General features: G+C 37.6%; 1 protein-coding gene across 1 annotated transcript in view; it reads right to left on the bottom strand.

The window, feature by feature from the left end:
• CDH18 (cadherin 18) overlaps positions 1-20,613 on the bottom strand; it is a 234,589-nt gene that overhangs the window by 2,825 nt on the left and 211,151 nt on the right. Inside the window, exons 11-13 of the mRNA XM_053468337.1 lie at positions 20,178-20,296; positions 4,565-4,682; positions 704-955 (exon numbers count right to left, since the gene is read on the bottom strand). Coding sequence (XP_053324312.1) covers positions 704-955; positions 4,565-4,682; positions 20,178-20,296 — 489 coding nt within the window. The remainder of the gene's footprint in view (positions 1-703; positions 956-4,564; positions 4,683-20,177; positions 20,297-20,613) is intronic.

The raw sequence follows: 20,613 nt of genomic DNA, 5'->3' as shown, positions 1-20,613 counted from the left end.
CTTACTGAAATACATTTCCACAATCATTGCATTGCATCTGTTGTTCTATATTGGTATCAGTGACACATATCTCCCCTGGCTTAAGCTCTGCCTCTATGATGGTTCTTTTAGCATCTCCTTCTCTGGCATTTATTCTTCTCCTCTACTGCTCTCTATTGGTGTGCTTCAGGGCTCAGTTCTGGGGCCTCTATGCTTCTCTATCTGTCTTCTCTTGGAAAAACAATGTCATCTCTTGGATTCCAGTACAGCATCTACACTGATGATAAACTAACTTATCTTTCCTCTTCAGACGTCTTGCTATCACTTCTGACTCTCTGAAATTGCATTCGTTAATGGCATCCCACTACCTAAAGATCTACAAATTAACTGTCACCTCTATTTCCTATTTCAGATATCTCAATAATTGCACAATAATTCCACAATCTACCCAACATTCCATGTTCACTACTTTGATATTGTACTAGACTCTGTGCTGTCCTTCATCGCTCACATTCAGTCGCTCACAAAAATGCTGCTGACCTGTGTTTTTGGATATCTACTTACTATTTATATGCTCTATAAACAAATTCTCTTAGATGGCACATTTTTACGTGTTGCAAGATTAAAGATTATTGCAATTTGGAATATGTCACAAAAATAATGTACAGCTGTAATTAACAATATGTACTGATTCAAAGATGCTCAATATAACTTGAAAACATACCTAGTAGAATGACCACACACAGGAGAATCGCAATTAAGGCACCGGTACTGAGTCCAGCAGAAGAAAGAAATGCTTCGGCATGGCATGTTCGCACACGACCATCTCTTTCACAAGCACATACTCTGATTGTGAGAGTACTGGTACTGCTTAAAGAAGGAATTCCACTATCAGCAACAACAACAGGAAGATAGTATAAATCTTGGGATGTCCTGCTAAATCTTCGGCGTCGTGTTATAATGCTAGCAGTGTTATCTGTAGAGAAAAAAAAATCATATTGTCATTTAAATTCCGTAAGTAAGCATGTGTATGTGAATATATGGATACAGCATGTACAGAACGTAAGCCTTCTGCAAAGTGTATGATTGGGGTTGTGAGTTTTACAAAATGTGTGACATCACATTATATTGGCTTGAGCACCAAACTAGTGCATTTACATCCCCGAATATCTTAGGTGTCCAAATCAAGACACCTGATGATGCCTAGTCTATATGTAGGTGGGACCAGCCTCGGGACTGGGCAGTACATGAGGGATGGCCACCTGCCTCCTTCACCTGAATGCTCACCTAGGAGCTGCAGTGATAGTATGTGCTGCAACAGCACAAACCTCTATTGATTTTAGTGCTACCTTGGGAGATCAGAGGATCTGCCCAACCAGCCCATGATTCCAATTGTCTACAAAAGTGGGACAGTGGGGCAGCTACTGAAGACAGCAGAACATGGCCCAAATCAAAACTGTCTTGTGACCACCAGAACTGCTAGACAAAATGCATTTATTCCTATTATGGAATAAAAAAAGCAGCCTATGAAATCTATAGTTCATGCTTTCATTTGACTAAACTATCAGCAGTGGTAAACCATAAGAGAAATACTCTGGATTATAAGATAAAAATGTAATAACGGCTAAAAATACATGTGATTTTTTTGCTGAAATGATTGGAAAAATACATTTTAATTGTTACTCTTGATGACGTTTGCACCGTTTTTGTTAACTGTATTAACAAAATATCAACTGTATAATTGAAATCATCAAAGTGAGGAAGAGAACCTTTGCTTAAAAAAGATAATATTGGGATTATAAAATAAGTTAGTGTAATTAGTGCATACAATAGCTAATTAAATAAACCAGCCTTACACTTTTAATATTCTAATGGGTTGTAAGCAAGTCTGGACTGATCATCTGGAACACTATGCAAATGCTCGGTGGGTCGCTGGACGAAAGCCCTCCATATTTACCCAATCTGCAGCGTGAGGATGTCAGCTGGATATGCCCGGGCACACGGTACATGAACATAAAAATGTCATGTGCGCCACATGCATCCAGCCGCCGGCTGCACTTATGTCATCAGGTGGCCAGCACCCTTTAGGTGCCAGGGCTGGTTCATCACCGCTAATCAAAAGAGCTGGGACCTCTTCTCCTTTTTGTACCAGTATGTCTTAAGATGCAATTTTGTACGATGCCAATTATTTTGTTCACCGCTCCGCCGTTGTAATTGGACTATGAAACTTACCGACACTCTATAAATATAATTTCATGAAATATAATTGTGACACATATTAAGAATAACATAGCGTTGATGTTTAGATTTATACCTTTGTATGCAATGGGCAATAGTGAATTCATATTATGGGTATGTTACAAATAATAAGCTGGTATGAAAAGTGTCAGTTTTTAGTAAGCTAATAAAGTACTGATTTATTCAGTCAGGAAAAATGCTCCAGTGACATAAAAGGTCAGATATAATGTTTCCATGCAAATACTCTTTGGAATTGACAGGTGTATTGTGATTCATTGCACGCAGCTACATAACATTTTAGGAGCTATCGGGCTACATCTGTGTGCTGTTTTGAACAATATACATGCCACGAAGAACTACAAAATCATGTAAAATATGGTAGAAATGGCTCTATCTGAAAACTTTATTTAAGAAATGATCTATAAGAAGAATACCTTACTTTCATTAGGAATGTGAATGCAGTGAATATAAAATGTGCTATAATTATAATTCTATAAAGATCAGATAACATTCTACTAACATTATCATGTACAAATATTGTTTATAAAGCTACTTTAAGCCCTATATATTCCAGCATGCAAACTGACTAGCTGAACAATTTTCCTAATTGCCCATGTCGTAAGTTAAGTTTGGGTCATTTTAGAAATCATGCAATTCTGTTCTAGCAGAATAGCTGTCAAATGTACAGATTGTAAGTTAAAAGCCACTTGGCTCACAGCCTACTCTGTCATCTGCTTCCTTTAGGCACAACATGCAATCCTTTGATATCTTCCCTTCAGGCATGAGAAACAAATTAAATGCTAGGTCAGAAAAGGCAGATATGTGTGTGTGGTGCAAACAGATTATTTCATCTGCATTTCAAAGCACGTGCATCGGGATGAAGATATGTCCACCTATTTGCTTTTTTCATAATACACCTTTGAATACCTAACATAAATGTTATAGACAATGGTCGCAGTACAACCAAGAAAGTCCTAAAAACTGTGGATACAAATGTTTTGTAATAGCAGAAGTGTTCTCACAACTATAAGGGAAAATACAAGAGACATAAGCACCAAAAAAGGTCTGTAAACATAGCAAAGCCAAGGTCAAACATGAGAACTCAGAACTACAGTAAGCTGGCTCCTTAATTGGTCGCCAAGTAATTTAAAAAAAAGGGAGAATATTAAGAATTTTTGTGTCACACGGTGAGAGAGTTCACTCTGATTATTATTATCTTTTATTTATATAGCGCCAACAATTTATGCAGCGCCTAATACAATACATATATATTCAAGGGGTATGATAAGACTAGCATTGACAGACTAAGACAAACCCATACATTAGGTGAAGAGGGCCCTGCTTGCATGCTTACAATCTGATTGGCTAAAGGACAAGAACCAACCACTTAAAGACAGCCACCATAGCTCAGTTCCTCAGCGGTGTCAGCAGAAACAGGAAGAGACTGCTGACTATGTGAGGCATTGACCCCACTGTTCTCCCAACTGCAGCCAGTTTGAAAAGGAGAAGTCAGACACCCTTGCAACAGCCTCACATCAATGTACCTTACAAAAGCCAACTCTCACAGCTCGCATACACTCAGCTACAAGTCTCCAAGTATGCCCCCCTTAATCTTATGCACTGCCCCCCTCACCCAACCCACTGACATTGGGGTAGGGAGTTAAAATACATAGATTAGGTGAGCATCTAAGACCCCTGCCCCTGCTTCTGAGTTTAAAATGTTTAAAACAAAATCCCTGCTCAATGGAATGGAGCGGTAGTGATTACACACACAAAAAAGAAATGGGATAGGGTCTATGCTGTCCATAGGGTATATTTCTGTACATTTCCCCATTCCTAGTGGGAATGGGATAGAATTGAGAGGAGTACAGTTAGAGACTATAGCCTCCAGGGTATTGATTAACCCTGGCCCCTCTGTGCATGAGTTAGAAGAGTTCATAGTGCCCCTCTGATTTATAGGAAGTTTCTAAGGTCTCCTTTTTTATTCTTTAGGTACTCACAAACCACTTGCATTTTAGAGAATATATGTTAGCATGTGTGCCTATACAAGCCCGATCAAGTTGAGTAAGTTGAGCTGACCTCTAACTTGCAATACATCCAAATGAGCCTCATGCTGCAGAAAGTCTTCTTTTTGCTTTCATTTTTTCTCAACCATTGGGTTTTATGTATCCTTGATGTATTTTTTAAATCTGTCTCCAGAATTGTACACAATTCTCTAGGTGAGGTCTCACCAGAGATCTGTAAAGTGCCAACCTATCAGCCTGCTTTCTTTTTCCAACATTTTATTATTATTATTATTATTTATTTTTATTATAATATATATTATATTTTTCCCATTTATGTTTACCTTCATTGTTTCTTAAGGTAAAATTTTGATTAATTGCATGTCCCTCTTGAAGAGAAAAATAAAACCTTGGTCCATTTGCAGTGTCATCTTTGTCTGTGGTCGAGATAGTGTGAATAACCTAGTGAAAAGAAAAAAAAAGTTAAATGTTATCAAAAGAAGAAACAAGAAACTATGATCGATACAAAGAAAATATTTCTTTCATCATTACCTTCTGTTTTTTTGTATTTTATATTGTTTCATTTATCAGTAGGTATTATAATTATTTATTGATATATATAGCAAATATTTCTCAGCACTAAAGTATTTTTCTCTCCTGAAACAATATAGATTCTTAGTAAAATAAAACCAAGTGATTTGATTTCATGTGAACTGTACAGAACCATTTTTGTATAGAAGCTACAATTGTTTTATGCATTCCCAAATGCATTTACATTAAGGTAGCTTAGACCCGTCTCAACCTAAATTGGTATTAATAGTAGAATGAGATTCCACACTAAATACATTTTTACACCGTCAGCACCGCTGTGATCGCGGTGATGCAGCTGTTTAACAGCAGGCCGTAAATGTACAGGCTTTGTCGTTATTGCATTGCACCGCAAGCCTGTACATGTCGTTAAGGGGTTAAAAAAGCTTAGAGGTGTACTAGCAAAACAGATTTATTCAACTGATCAATAATAACGGGAGTAGTCCCTGAATTGGATGTTAGTAAATGCAGTGCCCATTAACAACATTCACAAAAATGGTGGTAGTGGAGGAGTCCGGCAGTTACTATGTTAACTGATAGTATTTCTGAACAAGTAAAATAACATGAATTTCAAGATCAAAAACAACCTGGGTTTATTTCAGGGAGACCATGCCAAACTAATCGTATTGCTTTGTGTTGAATGGGTGACTAAAATAATAGAATAAGGTGGTGCAGTAGGCATTGCTTATTTATACTTCAGTAAGGCTTTAAGAACTGTCCCACATAGAAGACTTATCACAATAAAGTGCAACCATTGAGTTGCATAAGTTAGGGAGGCATAAGTTTAACGGCAAATGATTTACAGTTGTGGGAAAAAGAAAGTACACCCTCTTTGAATACTATGGTTTTACATATCAGGACAAAATCACGATCATCTGTTTCTTAGCAAGTCTAAAAACTAGGTAAATACAACCTCAGATGAACAACTACACATGACATATTTTACCGTGATTTATTCAACAGACATAAGGTCAATATGGAGAAGCCTTGTGTGAAAAACTAAGTACACCTTATGATTCAATAGCTTGTAGAATCATCTTTAGCAGAAATAACTTGAACATTTTCTACATGACTTTATTAGTTTCTCAATTTGTTGTAAAGGAATTTAGGCCCACTCCTCTTCACAATGTTGTTTCAGTTCATTGAGTTTTGCAGGCATTTGTTTATGCACAGCTCTCTTAAGGTTCTGCCACAACATTTCAATGGGGTTGAGGTCTTGACTTTGACTGGGCCAATGCAACACCTTGATTATTTATTTTTCAGCCCTTCTGTTGTAAATTTGCTGGTGTGCTTGGGATCATTGTCCTGTCCCATGACCCAATTTCAGCCAAGCTTTAGACTGCAATGTTCACAGGTCCTGTGGCTGTATAACAGGCCCAAATCATGACCCCTCCACCACAGTTGGTATGAGCTGTGCTGCAATGTTCTTTCTAGGGAAAAGAGGCATTCTCCTGGCAACTGTTCGGAAATGGCCTTATAATGCTTCCCAGATTGATGGGCTGCAACAATTGCTTTTCTAAGACCATTGCTTATGTCTTTCCCCCTTGGCATTGTGTTAACACACACTTGAATGCTCCAAACCAGCAAAGTGCTAAGAGCTTTGGCTTTTATAGAGATGGTCACACTCGCTGATAATCAGATTAGCACCACTTAGCATCTTGATTCCTATGGAAGCAGTAAGGGTGCACTTAGTTCTTCATACATGGCTTCTCCATGTTGGCTTTATTTTTGTTGAATAAATCATGACACATTGTAATACGACATGTGTTGTTCATCTGAGGTTGTAGTTACCTAATTTTTGACTTGCTAAGGAACAGATGATTGTTTGTTTGTCATGATATGTAAAACCATAGAATTCAAAGAGGGTGTTCTTTCTTTTTCACACAACATAAAAACCCAAGGGTGGCGTATAGAATATTTAATACAATTCTAACCTCAACATCCGAGAAAAGGGATTTAGGGGTAATTATTTCAGAGGCAGGACAATGCAATAGAGCAGCAGGAAATGCTAGAGGAATGCTTGGTTGTATAGGTAGAGGTATCAGCAGTAGAACACGGACAGTGCTAATGCCATTGTACTGAGCACTGGTGAGACCTCATTTAGGGTATTGTACACAGTACTGGATACCATATCTCTAGAAGGATATACATATATTTTAAAATATTTTTACCATTTCAAACCTTTCTACTTTCTCTCCTTTTAACTTTGTCATATTTCTCTATTTTGTAACATTTTTCCCCATTTCTAATTTTTTGCCATTTTTATCCCCATCTCTCCAATATTGCTTTCCCTTTCCTATAAAGTTCCTTCTTTTCTTTTAACCTGTTTCCTTGTCTTTATCTTTCTTCTTCTTCACTCCATTTACCCCTCCTATTTATCTGTCATCATTTTCATGGCTATGAGACATCTCTGCTTTGGAGATACCTTCAATCTTCAATACCTTCAGTATTGGCTATCCTTTATGCGGGTGGCACAAGCAGTGGTGCCCACTGCCACTTACATAACTTACATAACTGCCAGTATATTGGGGCCAACTCTCTGAGCATATTAAATTAAGCACTGTACATTTAGCCTATAGTGACTGCAAAACCTTGTCTGGCTATTATCAGATTCAGTGCATCTCTTGAGAAATACAGAAAGTCCCTTATGATAATAGTAATGCAGTGATAACACTGCTAGGTAAATTCCTGAAAAAAGCTAACAGAATGGTTAATTTCCACCAGCCTTATCACAAAAGAGTGTGCTTTTGTCAAGCCTATATCACTGATACACATACAGAACATGTTATACACTATATGATAAAAAGTATGTGGACACTTGCCCATCACACTTTTATGAGCTTCCAAATACATAGGCATTGCCCACCTCTTTGTGGCTATAAAAGCCTCCAATCTTCTGGGAAGACTATCCACAAGATTTTGGAGTATGCCTGTTGCCCATTCAGCATTGGTGAGGTCAGGCACCGATGTTGGATGAGAAGGCCTGGCTTACAAGTTCTAATTCATGCCATAGGTGTTTAATTGGGTTATGGTCAGGGCTCTGTTCAGGCCACTCGTGTTCCTCATCACCAAATGCATTAAGCCATGTCTTTATGGACTTTGCATTGTGCACAGGGGCGCAGTCATGCTGGAACAAGAAAGGGCCTCCCCTACACTGGTGCCACAAAATTTGAACTATACGATTGTCTAAAATGTCTTTGTATGCCAATGTTGCTTACAGAGGCAGTTTGGAACTCTGCAGTGAGTGATGCTACAGAGGACAGGTATTTTTTTCCACAATACATGCTTCAGTGTGTGTGGTCTGTCGCTTTGAGGCTGAGCTGTTGTTACTCCTAGATGCTTTCACTTCACAATAATAGTATTTACAATGGACTAGGACAGATCTAGCAAGTTTCATGAACTCACTTGTCGCAAAGTGGCATTCTATGACAGTACCATGTTTAAAATCACTAAGCTCTTCAGTGTTTGTTTATGGAGATGGCTACCTATGTGCTTAATTTTATATGCCTGTTAGCAATGGATATGGCTAAAACGCCTAAATCTATTATATCTCTAAAGTCATCAATTTTAAAAAGTGTTTACTGGGAAGACTTTTTTTAAAACTTAAGTCTCTGAGTTCCAGGCATATTTTCTATATATGATATGATACTTTTAAGTAACAACATTCTGGCAATTTTAATTTTTTTAATGGCCAGACATATTAAATCTGTTTGACCTATATTTACAGTCTCTTGGCATCTAAGCTTTTTTAGACTACTAATGGGGTGAATCACAAAGCTCCATAAAGCCAGAGGAGATTACATGACAGTTATGAAATTTGTAAGTGAAAATAATCCGTCCTGACAGTTTATGAGCTATTCTCAAAACTAATTATCTGCAAAATGAGCATCCATAATCACACTATTAAGCTATGTATTACTGCAATAAATGTATGTATTGTGTGGCATAAATGTTTAGCCACATCAATTTTGCCCATATATTACATGACACAGAATTTTTTAAGCATTCATAACTACTAAGCTACAGCAGAAACCATCTATTTTCTCTAGATTCTTTTTTTTGTGCACAATTACCTATTCGTGTAATAAACATTATCCCTGGAAATCTTGTCTCCAAAATGTTCACCTAAAATTGTGCGATAAGTGAAAAGCTTATGTTTAATTAATTATACTGTATATTCTATATACACATTTTAACACAATATACTATATAGTATCTATAGTAATCTATAGGCCAAATGGGTCTTATTTGCCATTACATTCTACGTTTCCAAGTATTCATTTTTAAGTCTGCTATCATCATCCTTTCACTTAAGTAATTTTGGATTGCTTCATAATATAAAGATTTAATATAACATGAGTGAATAGCAAATATGTCGGTGGACTATTTCCTTTCGCATTATGTACATTAATCTTGCTAGACAAACTCAATACAAAACTCAATTTTCTAGATTTGAAGTGTTTTCAGCATCTTTCTCAGTAATTTTTCTACTTTTCTTCTTTAAAATGGCCAATTCTTTTTTAGGGCACACGTTGAAAATCTTCTTAAATGTTTCTTTAATATGACATACATCAAGAAGAGCAAAAATGTTGAAACGTATTTCATAGTTTTAACTATCTCAAAGTATGTTTGTTAATTTGTCGTGAGTCTCTAAGATCATTATATGCCCAGGACATTCACCCATGGTTAGTACTTACAGCCATATTAGGCAGCGTAACATTCAGAATAAAGTATGGAGTGCAAATAATGGAACCAGATCACTGCCTGTCAAGTGCAAGCAGAAGGAGGTTCTTAACCACCAGCACAAGTCACTGATGGAAACCCATTCTTGCCCAATGAAAGATCAAGATGTGACCATAGCATGTGTCATTTAACAAATTAAAACATTGATATATACAGGAAGACTCACTGGAAACAGGAAGACCCACTTAAACTTACGATAGGATGTAAGGGTATATTCACAAAGGTTGTGTTGACATTTAAGGTTGTGTTGACATTTAAGTCTCAAATAGGTTGGTTGATAAAAAAAGGAACTAATAGCAAAAGTCAGCCTGACTGTCAATGTATTCTATAACTAGAATACATTTGAGTTTGTTTAATTGAGGTCCTAACTCAAGTTAAAGTAACCTTCAACTTGACTTTTTGTGAGGCAGTGTGTTGACACAAGACTTGTAAACTTGACTGAGAAACATAAGGTTCAACAAAACATCAGTAGAGCTGAGAGTAGAGTAAAGTTAATGACAATTCAACAGAAACTGTTTTTTGAGTAATGTTAAGTAGATCTGAGTTTAGATAGCTGAGTTAGTCAGTTGATCCTTTTTAAACTGACACCAGTTAGACAGGACAGTTCAGTGAGGTCCAAGCTGTGAGTTGAGTTACAGACTTAAAAGCAACAAGTTAACCCACAGGAAGTTGACTTTTGTGCTTTCGAGTTGGGCAGTTAATGGTACTCCTTGTTGGGCCAAGTTTACAACCAATTTTAATGTAATTGTAGCTGAGATGATCATTTAGTTTTACTGGTCAACCTAGATTTTGAAGTCTGGTATATTAGTCATCCGAGCTGGCAGTGAAGTTGGTTGTCAAATTGGTCAGCTCTATTGAGTTTAAAGAAGGCATGCAACACTCATACCCTCCTTAAGCACTGCGTTGAGTGTATCAAGACAAAATCCTTTTTTAACTCTTAGCCAATATAGTGCTGGAGTTGTTAGATTCCTAAACATAGGCATTATATATTTCTTAAAGTATAAACATTTGTATTCAGTGTTCTAGCTTTCTGGCCTACCATAACTCAAGTGCATCTAAAGACACTGAACAAATGATGTTGAACCAGAGATATTTTTCTGCTTAAAATGGCACTCTTGTTACAAGATAATATACATTTTCCCCTCCAAATGTATTTGTATCACAGTTCTTCAAATTGTAGCTTCGCGGCTACCAGCTGAAAGGTATGAGAAAACATTTAATTAATCTATAATTAATTATGTTTTGTATCCTACAACATTGTATGTTTAAGCACTTATCGGCTTGCAAATATGAGTTTACATGTATTTTTAGTTAAATTACATCCACACATCCAACTATCATAAAACGCTGACAACTAATTAATTTGCAGACATTTAAAATATACTTTGACATTAAACATTAAAAAAACCACTGTTAATTAACACAGCTTGTGGTAGGCTCAAGTTTTTATTTCTCCAGATCCATGTGCTGTTTGTGATTACTATTTTTTACCCTTCTAACTCACCTTCTCAAATCATATAATGTAATTAAGTAGGAATTCCGGAGTTTTCTAGATTATATCATATGGATCTACAATTTTAGTACAAAATGGAGCTCGGAAACCAATTCTGTACTTAGCTTCAATGTAACACCTGTCATCCACCTTTGTCTTTTATTGTATTGCTTACATTTGAATAATATGGTAAGTGTTTATCCTAAACCTATTCACCAGAGGTAGATACCCTGCAGCTTAACAGATGTTTTAAAAATAGCAAATCCCATGATTCTATGCCAGCCATGGGTTATATTCCCTTCAACAAAATTATTTCACACATTAAAGCAGAAAAATCCATATTATTTTCCCTGGCCTGTGAAAACAGCACTCTGTCCTTTAACCCCTTAATGACAAAGCCCGTACATGTACAGGCTCAAAATGATTTGTTTTCAATGGGTTTAGGGACCGCCCAGGGGTTAATTAAATGTAGAAAAAAAAAAAATGTAGTTCATTATAGTTATTTATATGGTTGAGGTAATCTGGATCTGCTCCAAATGACAATACTTCAACTACACTTCTATTTACATATATTGACATTACATTTTAGAAAGCTAATCTGTACGAATACAATACTGCACATGCACACATGTCCACAGCCTGAAGATTGTACCGTCACCTTGTAACAGGCGGATCAAACAAATACCTCCACGCTTTAACTTGATCATAAAGTATTCTTCGTCCCCTACCTAAAAATAATTAATCAACATACATTTTTTCAGAATGGTATTTTTTTTAAATTTATATATAATTTGAGTTTTTTTTATTTATTTATATAAAGTCTTAAAAATCAGTATTCTACAAATATATTTTTGAAAAGGATTGTTTTAAAATCAGGCTTAAAAATGAGAGACCGCAGGAAAAAAAAAAAACCTACAACAACAAAGTTATATTGCATGAATATATTAAATAGCATCAGCTGTGTTTCTAGCAATTTTCTAATGTCACAACACATAATATACGAGCAATCCCTGACATGACAGCAAAGAAACACGTATTATAGTATTCAATGAATTCTATGTTGACGCACTGTTCACTCTAAAGGGACTTGTAGTTCTGTGTAGGGACAGATGCAAAGGCAATAAAACATAGGGGAACAAAAAAAATTCAAGATACTGATGTTATTCCAGATGGATTGTTGCTACACACTTTATTAAAGGACAACTGTCACCAATAGGGGGGATTTTATTATGTATTTTAAAATGCTATAAAGCTGTCTGATGTCTGCTCACCCCTAACAACGTGAGTACCCATTATGCATGTAATGTAAGCAGCTGTCATTGGAAGCGGGAAGGCATCAGTTGCTTGTACAGAGTCTTGCCTTCAGTCAGATGGCATAAAATCATGACTTAAGGGGGATGAAAACATGTTTTTACCTACAGTTCAAGCAAAAAACATCACATCAAGTTTTCCAGTCATACATGCACATATATAAGTGTAAAACCATTATCTAAGTTTTCATATTTCAGAATCACATTACATTTTCCTATCTGTAACGGTTGCCCTTCATTTGTATTTTGTCCTACAGTGGTGCAAAAGTTATGAAGCTAAGCGTAGCATTGACATAAATCAACCAGATAATAACACAGACAGGATCAATGATGTTGAAATAAAGGGCTGCAATGACAGAGATATAATCAAGAGAGATTGACAGTCAGCAAAGTTATCACAGCTTTCACTGCTCTATCAACCGTCATCTCTAAGCGGAATGGGTTCATGCAAGTTGACTTGGGATAGGATATATATTTAAATGCCTAATAGCCACTGCACTGTCAGCACAAGCTACTTACTGATTGAGCCAAAATTACGTTTACCAATTAAACAGAAACAATATGTCCATCTGTGCTATACAATACTTTAGCAAACACTATTATATACAAAAGAACACCTCACGAACAGCTAAGATACTTTTGCAGTATGGTGCAACAATGAGAGAGACCCACAGACTGTTGCTGGTTGGTGCTGGGGGAGAGAAACCCACAGTGCTGAGTAAAACAGCAGTCACAGCTTTACTTCTTCCCCCTGAGGACACACAATACCTAAAGCAGAGCGTCCTGCTCCTCACTTCACTGAGGAGACTTTTACTTTCGCTTTCTATGTCTCCCTCTATGCCTCAGCTTGCAGCACGCATAGAACGACTGGGACCTGACAGGGGACTGGGACCTGATGGGGCTGCCCGCACCTCTCCGGTCACCTCCGAGATAGCAGCTGTCACGATGGGGCAGATGAGAAGGGCTGCCCGTCTTCTTTAACGCTCCGCGCCGGTACACTGCATAGCCACGCCTATCACTATGTCTTATTTTCGGGGTATGGCTTATCTTTTACAAATGCTTAGAAATCCTGCTACGGCTTATTTTATGGGTATGTCTTATTTTCGGGGAAACACGGTATACCTCAAGCAGTGCAGCCCTCTCTTATCTTTCCGTTATGGTACCACCATCAGTGCGTGGCTCAATATAAAGTGATGGGAGTTAAGATGTAGCACCATCAGCGCCTGACTCAGTATACAGTGATGGGAGTTATGCTGTACCACCATCAATTTTTGGCCCAGTATATATGAATGGGAGTTAAGCTATATAACAATCTGTGACTGGCACAGTGTATAGTAATGAAAGTTATGCTGTTCCACTGCTAATGTCTGCCTCAGTATAGTGATTGAATATTGGTTTGATGAAGTCATTGATTAATTTGCAGAAATGGAGGCTTGAAGGTAGAGTATGTAAATAGAATGAGTGGTCAGCTTGGACCTGTGTTTTTGTTTTGTTTGTTATTATAGAAAACAGTATTATCTGTTCAGTAATTGTTTATTTAAACGTATTTATTTTTCCTATTTCTACATTTTTTGCAGTTGACATATAGTTTACAAATTTGCACAATAAATATTCTTGCAAACATTTTTTGTTTTGAAAGTGTGTGTGGGGGGGCACATATATTAAGGTATGCCCCTGTGTAGGATGCATGAACTCATACAAGAAAATCAATTACTGAAGTTATACATTCCCCTTAATGTAGAGAAGCACTTTACAGGTGTTGGTCAGTAGTACTTTGATAATTTTCTGTATACTGCGCTGGGGTTGATACATTGTTATTTGCCAAAAGTTGCATTGGAGGTTCTGGGCAAATCCTCTCCCCTGATTGAAGCAATTTTGCAGAAGTTCACCAGGAGGTCATGTCCCCTGCCCTATTTTCCAGGACCGGAAGAATACAAAAGAGAGAAGAAAACTGACTGAAGAACAAGAAGATTCAAGATCAGAAGTGTAGCTGCCCAGCACAAAGACAGACAAAGGGGCACAGCCTCTGGAGGCACCCTTTCCCACGATTCTCAAAACAAATGGAATTTGTTGTCTGGAAATACATGCACAAGTCTTCTGCCAATGCTGAGCATATGGCACTGCTAGACACTGTAATTACATGACATTATCATGTAGATCAGCAAGATGCATGTCAGGTTTCCAGATAAGAGGCTTCTGGGACAAATTGCTCCCTCTTTTCTATTCCTGTCCTCTCTATATCCATTATGGGGCAATAAGTAGTGTTTTGCAATTTCAAAAACATTTTTTCCAAATCTGGTAATTCTTCCTCCATGTGCTTTTCGGGTATGTTTGAAGCTGGTTAATGTAATTTACCCCATCAAACCATTTATGTTGAAGACTAGACAACCCAGGATATTTCAAATGCTAGTATTTAAATTCTTTCCATGCACTAATTCTACCACCATCAGTGGAAAATTATTTCTACATGTTACCATTTTTTTTTTACTTTTTACATTTATTTTACTAATCACATTGACCTGCATGGTTGAATGCAGTACCTGTATTTAACCTGCAAGGAGAGCCAGAGTTCTTAAGAGGGTGCTTGAAACTTTGCCATGTTCTTTATTTTTTTTTTAAAGGATGCAAAATCACTCCGGATCGGTCACACCGCGTCTTGGGGTGGGTGTTCGGTGTTGCTGAATGCCTCACTATCGAGGCATTTCAGCGATACCACTTTAGTTAGGGAGTCGAATCAACAGTGTATGGCGGATGTTGACGCCTTGGGGAGGGTCCAGACATGGCCCTTGATGCGGATCTTGGTGTTGCTGAATGCCTCGACATCACAGCATTACAACAACGCCGTTTGGGTGCAGAAAGTGAACATAGATCACTTTCTACACCTGTTTAAAGCCATGGCACGTCAATTGTTGCTAACTGAATGTTTTTGCATAACGTACACGGACCATCAATTGTCGTAAAGGGGTTAAAGAAATATTATGTCTGCATTTTGAGGTTTTATTACTAATTTTTTGAAGGGCCAGTGATTTCCTTCCTATAGCAGAAATAAGACAGGATATTTGGTAATGTCCAGTCATTACAAATGCCTAAGAACATTAAATCATACATAACCTTTCATTTCTTTTTGCCTTTATCTCCACTAATTCCCCTACTAAGAACTTCTATGATTTGTGTTGTTCTTGTCAATACGACATTGTATGACCTTTAGAGTATAGCAAGTTTAAAATATCGGAATTATATAGAATTTCTGTATTCCAAACTAAAATATGTAAAACACATGCTCTTTTCACATTTCTTATCTTCAAGATATTTACAACTCAATGTTAGAACTCAAAGTTCAGTCTAACATTCATCACTTGCTTATGTTATGTGACATTATGAAGAAAAAAAAATGTCTGTCTGGAAATACCACACATGATTTTTGAAAAGGACAGGGCCATATTTACTAACGGGACTATTAATCACAGTGAAAATGTATAATAATCTAAACAATGGTGGTGATTGATAAACAGTTTGCCATCTGTGGTTTTCACCAAATACACCAATGTATTTAGCTATATAGTTCAATAGGTTGAAACAAAATAACACCCTCAAGTGTTGCTAATCAAGAAAACTAAAAAAAACACTATAGCTGCATTGTTTGAAAGAAAAAAATATTCTTCTTAACTCCAAAGGCAATTTTAGTTTTCCTTGATTATCACAGTTCGTAAATTTGTATACCTTGCACCATAGAAATTATAAGAGGTCAAGGAGCCAGAAAAGAGAAACAATTGTAATAAATGCACTAGGACATTAGCATAGATATGACCATCAGAGAGCCAGGTGTAATGAGTTTCTGAGGCTTATATAGAGCAGAGAAGGAAAAAAGGCACCAAATGCAAAATTCAAAAGGAGTGACATCACTCCGTTCCGGACGTACACCCGCGGCCATCTTGTAGTATGCAGCCAGCCACTGTAGTAATAAGACACTGGAGAAGCAGCAAAAGAGGAGTGGGATGTATTGGTGAAAGTGGCTGGAGGAGGATTCCTTAAGTGGTGTTTGGACAACAGTTGGTCGACATCCCTGATGGCAGGTCAGGACCGCGGATCTCATGGCACCTGCAGGAGGCCTACCCGACGGTGGACCAGTGAGTAGGTGACAGATACTAAAGACTGATTAAGGCTTGAATCTTTATATCAGGGAAAATGGACAGACTATATAGACAGAATGGTTCTTATCTGCTGTCAAATTACTATGTGCATTTCTATGACACAAAAAAAAATTTTATGGCTTGAACTGTTCATTAAAAATCAAATTGATTAAATGGACAAATTCAAAAATCAGGTTAAAAAAACATCGTTTGTGAATAAATACTGTTGCATATTTCCATGCTTGCACTTAATTGATGACAAATATACAGAAATAAAAATCCAACGTGGTTTACTTCCCAATCAGTCTATATAATTAATTTCAAAACGTGCACAACTCATTTTCTTACATTGATACGATTTGTAAATGAGGTGTGATTATCCACAGGAAACATATAATTATGTCTTCCTGTCATCTTGCACAGCTTAGTCGGAATCACTCTAAATAGAAAAAATCATGTGCTAGACTAAGAAATTAAGAACTTGATGTGTTTCCTATAACATGGCTTAAAAGAGACCTAAGTTGTCTTGAAAGCTTGCACTCAGCTACAAAGGTTAACATTCTAGATTACAACTACAATGTAGATGTTATAATGTCAGCAAAAACATAAGTACTGAAAGTAACCCTTACTTCATATGACCAATGGGTACTGTGCCTGTAATAACTTATCATATAAACAGGGCCGGCCTTTGGGGTGTGCGACCTGTGCGACCGCACAGGGCGCCACACTCCAGGGGGCGCCACCGCGGGGTCCGCCGCCGCCGCAGCGCGGTCCGACGCCACTGCCGCCGCGGGGTCCGCCGCAGCGCGGTCCGACGCCCCTGCCGCCGCGGGGTCCGCTGCCGCCAGTATGGGGGCACCCGGCACCCCTCCAGAGACGGACAGACCTCCGATACCGCTCCCTTGTGATCCCCGCGGCAACAGCTGTTGTGCGCCGGGGTTTGCTGTCAGATCCCGGCGCACAGCACTGAAGCCGCGCCCACCGGTCTCCGTGCCCTCTGACCCGGAAGAAGAGAAGACAGAAGAACTAAGAAGAAGAGCGAAGAGGAGGCAAAGAAACTGAAAGAGGAACGGTAGGAAAGCATAGAGTGACAGTGAGAGTGGATTGGTGTATATGTGTGGATTAGTATATATGTGTGGTTTGGTATATATGTGTGGTTTGGTATATATATGTGTGGTTTGGTATATATGTGTGGATTAGTATATATGTGTGGTTTGGTGTATATGTGTGGTTTGGTGTATATGTGTGGTTTGGTGTATATGTGTGGATTGGTGTACATGTGTGGATTGGTATATATGTGTGGATTGGTATATATGTGTGGATTGGTGTATATGTGTGGTTTGGTGTATATGTGTGGATTGGTGTATATGTGTGGATTGGTATATATGTGTGGATTGGTGTATGTGTGTGGATTGGTATATATGTGTGGATTGGTCTTTTTGTGTGGATTGGTATGCGTGTGGATTGGTGTATATGTGTGGATTGGTATACGTGTGGATTGGTATATATGTGTGGATTGGTGTATATGTGTGGATTGGTGTATACGTGTGTGGATTGGTATGCGTGTGGATTGGTATGCGTGTGGATTGGTGTATATGTGTGGATTGGTGTATATGTGTGGATTGGTGTATGTGTGTGGATTGGTGTATATGTGTGGAGTGGATTGGTGTATATGTGTGGATTGGTGTATGTGTGTGGATTGGTGTATGTGTGTGTGGATTGGTATATATGTGTGGATTGGTGTATATGTGTGGATTGGTGTATGTGTGTGGATTGGTAAGGGTGTGAGAGTGATGGGTGTTATGCTGTACCATTTCCAATGTATTTTTCATTATATAATTATGCTCTAAAGTACATCATAACTCCCATCACTCTATACTGTTCCATACAGTGGCAGAGCTGGGAGGCAGAGGCCTTGCACCCTCACCGCAGGACTTCTGAAAGGTAAGTGAACTTCAAAGAGGGAGAGGGTAGATAGTTAGGATGGGGTAGATAGGGAGAATGGAGTGAGACGGGGTACATAGGGCAATCATACTCCTATCATGCCAAGTAGTCTACGAGTACATCCTGGAATCTGCGGGCATGATAAGAATGTGATTGCTGTTAATTATATATATATATATATATATATATATATATAAAAATATTGTTATTTAATTGTTTTGTTATGTGTTATGGTGTGTGTGTGGGGGGGTCATATTCGGTTTCGGCCAGGTAAATGCTGCACTTTTGGTTTCAGTCCAGAATTCGTTTCGGTGCATCCCTACTACTAAGCCAGACAATGAAGTGGTAGGCCTACACCACATCAATGTTTGGCGTAGTATATAGTGATTGGGGTTTTGTTACAAGTTTTGATTCCTTTCTTTTTTTGGGATGGGGGGGCGCCAGACGAGTAGTCCGCACAGGGCGCCAGAACACCTAAGGCCGGCTCTGCATATAAATATGCCATAAATACTAGTCAGGTGTTATTAGCTGTCAGAAATCTACAAGAGCTGGCATTTCAAATTTGCATGTGAATTATAACAGCACGTTAATCCAAAATAAATTATCCCCAGCAATATAGTACAAAGCTTAAGCAAGGGCAGACTGACTTCTCTGGTTCTAGAATCAATGACATGTTCAGCCACGTGTCTGGCAGAATACATCAGGTTTGGCAGCGTAGAGACATTTACATAAATATGTTAACGTATCTTTGGAGCCACGTTCTGTGCAAGGAACTTGCTACAAGGTTACATGTCAGATGAGAAAAAGGGTAATATAGGTGCAAAATAACAGAAAACAATTACCAGCTCATTTCTTCCCATGATCTGGACCTTAAATCACATTGTTAAGGTCCTACCTAAAGTAATATATCCTCTGGGATATATCAGAAAAATACTAGTTATTATTCTTCCACATTTTGTATAATAGAAGTTAATTCTGTTTGGCTCCATTAGTCAGTCTCAATCATGTATGAGTAGAAATTCCCTGATAAAAAAGCCAAATGTGTAACACCTCCCATGAGAAAATCTTTGGCCAGTGGATTTTCCATAAAAAATATGGAAATAAAAAAATCTAATCTGCCAAAGAAAATGCCCTTACACTGTGAATTATTTTGGGTTTTCTGCAGATTACCTTGCAGGAGCAGTGGGCATGGAAACAACATGCAAACTACAGCCCTTATTATGGGACTATCCATAGTCACATTATTCCATGATACAAAAAGAAAGGATTGGGGAACATTTAGTGAAAAGAAAACAATAACGGCATTCCTGTGAAGTGAAAACTAGAATTCCAGTTTGTGTCTAACTTCAAATGTCTTCACTGTGCTCTAGTAGAACAATGAGGATATTCACCATGGCCAACAAAGCTATTCTGGAACAGTAATACACTTTTGTTTAAGCTTGTTGCAATAAAGAAGAAAAGGTGTACAAGTCCGAACTGCATGATAAAAAATCAATATATTATCACATTATATAATAAACTATACATTTTCAAAGATGATCTTCAAGAGCACATTTTTGAGATATAAGTCACACAACTGTAGACGAATCAACAAGAACCTCTGTCAATTTGACATCTGTGAAAACAATGTCACCCATGCCTTCCTACGATAATGCTCAATAGGCATTAATTATTTTACAGTACATAAAATCTACCCACAGCCAAACGTCATTATTAAGCAAACTGAAAATGTTGAAGGCATTAGTTATACCTGGCCAGCTCTGCTATTTTCACAAACAACAATATCTTCAATTACGACATGTGGTGGATTGTCATTGACGTCTAGGACTTTGATGAGAACAGAAACGTAACTTGCCAGTGTAGGGTTGTCTGAAAAACAAAGTGTAATACTCATGAATGACCTAGTAAAATAAATGCTTTATTCACCTTACATGTTTGTAATATGAAAATTCAAGGATTTATAAGATTTATAACACACTTTCTGCCCCTATATATATATATATATATACACATATATATATATATATATACACACACACAGTATATATATATATATATATATATATATATATACACACATACAGTATATATATATATATATATATATATATATATATATATATACACACACACATACACATTTATTAGTATATATTTTCCTAAAACAATGGACTAGTGTTGCACAC

This window comes from Spea bombifrons, chromosome 5 (genome assembly GCF_027358695.1).
Source record: "Spea bombifrons isolate aSpeBom1 chromosome 5, aSpeBom1.2.pri, whole genome shotgun sequence".
Classification (NCBI taxonomy): domain Eukaryota; kingdom Metazoa; phylum Chordata; class Amphibia; order Anura; family Pelobatidae; genus Spea; species Spea bombifrons.
The sequence above is the reverse complement of the archived record's forward strand: the minus strand, read 5'-3'. Positions and strand labels throughout refer to the sequence as shown.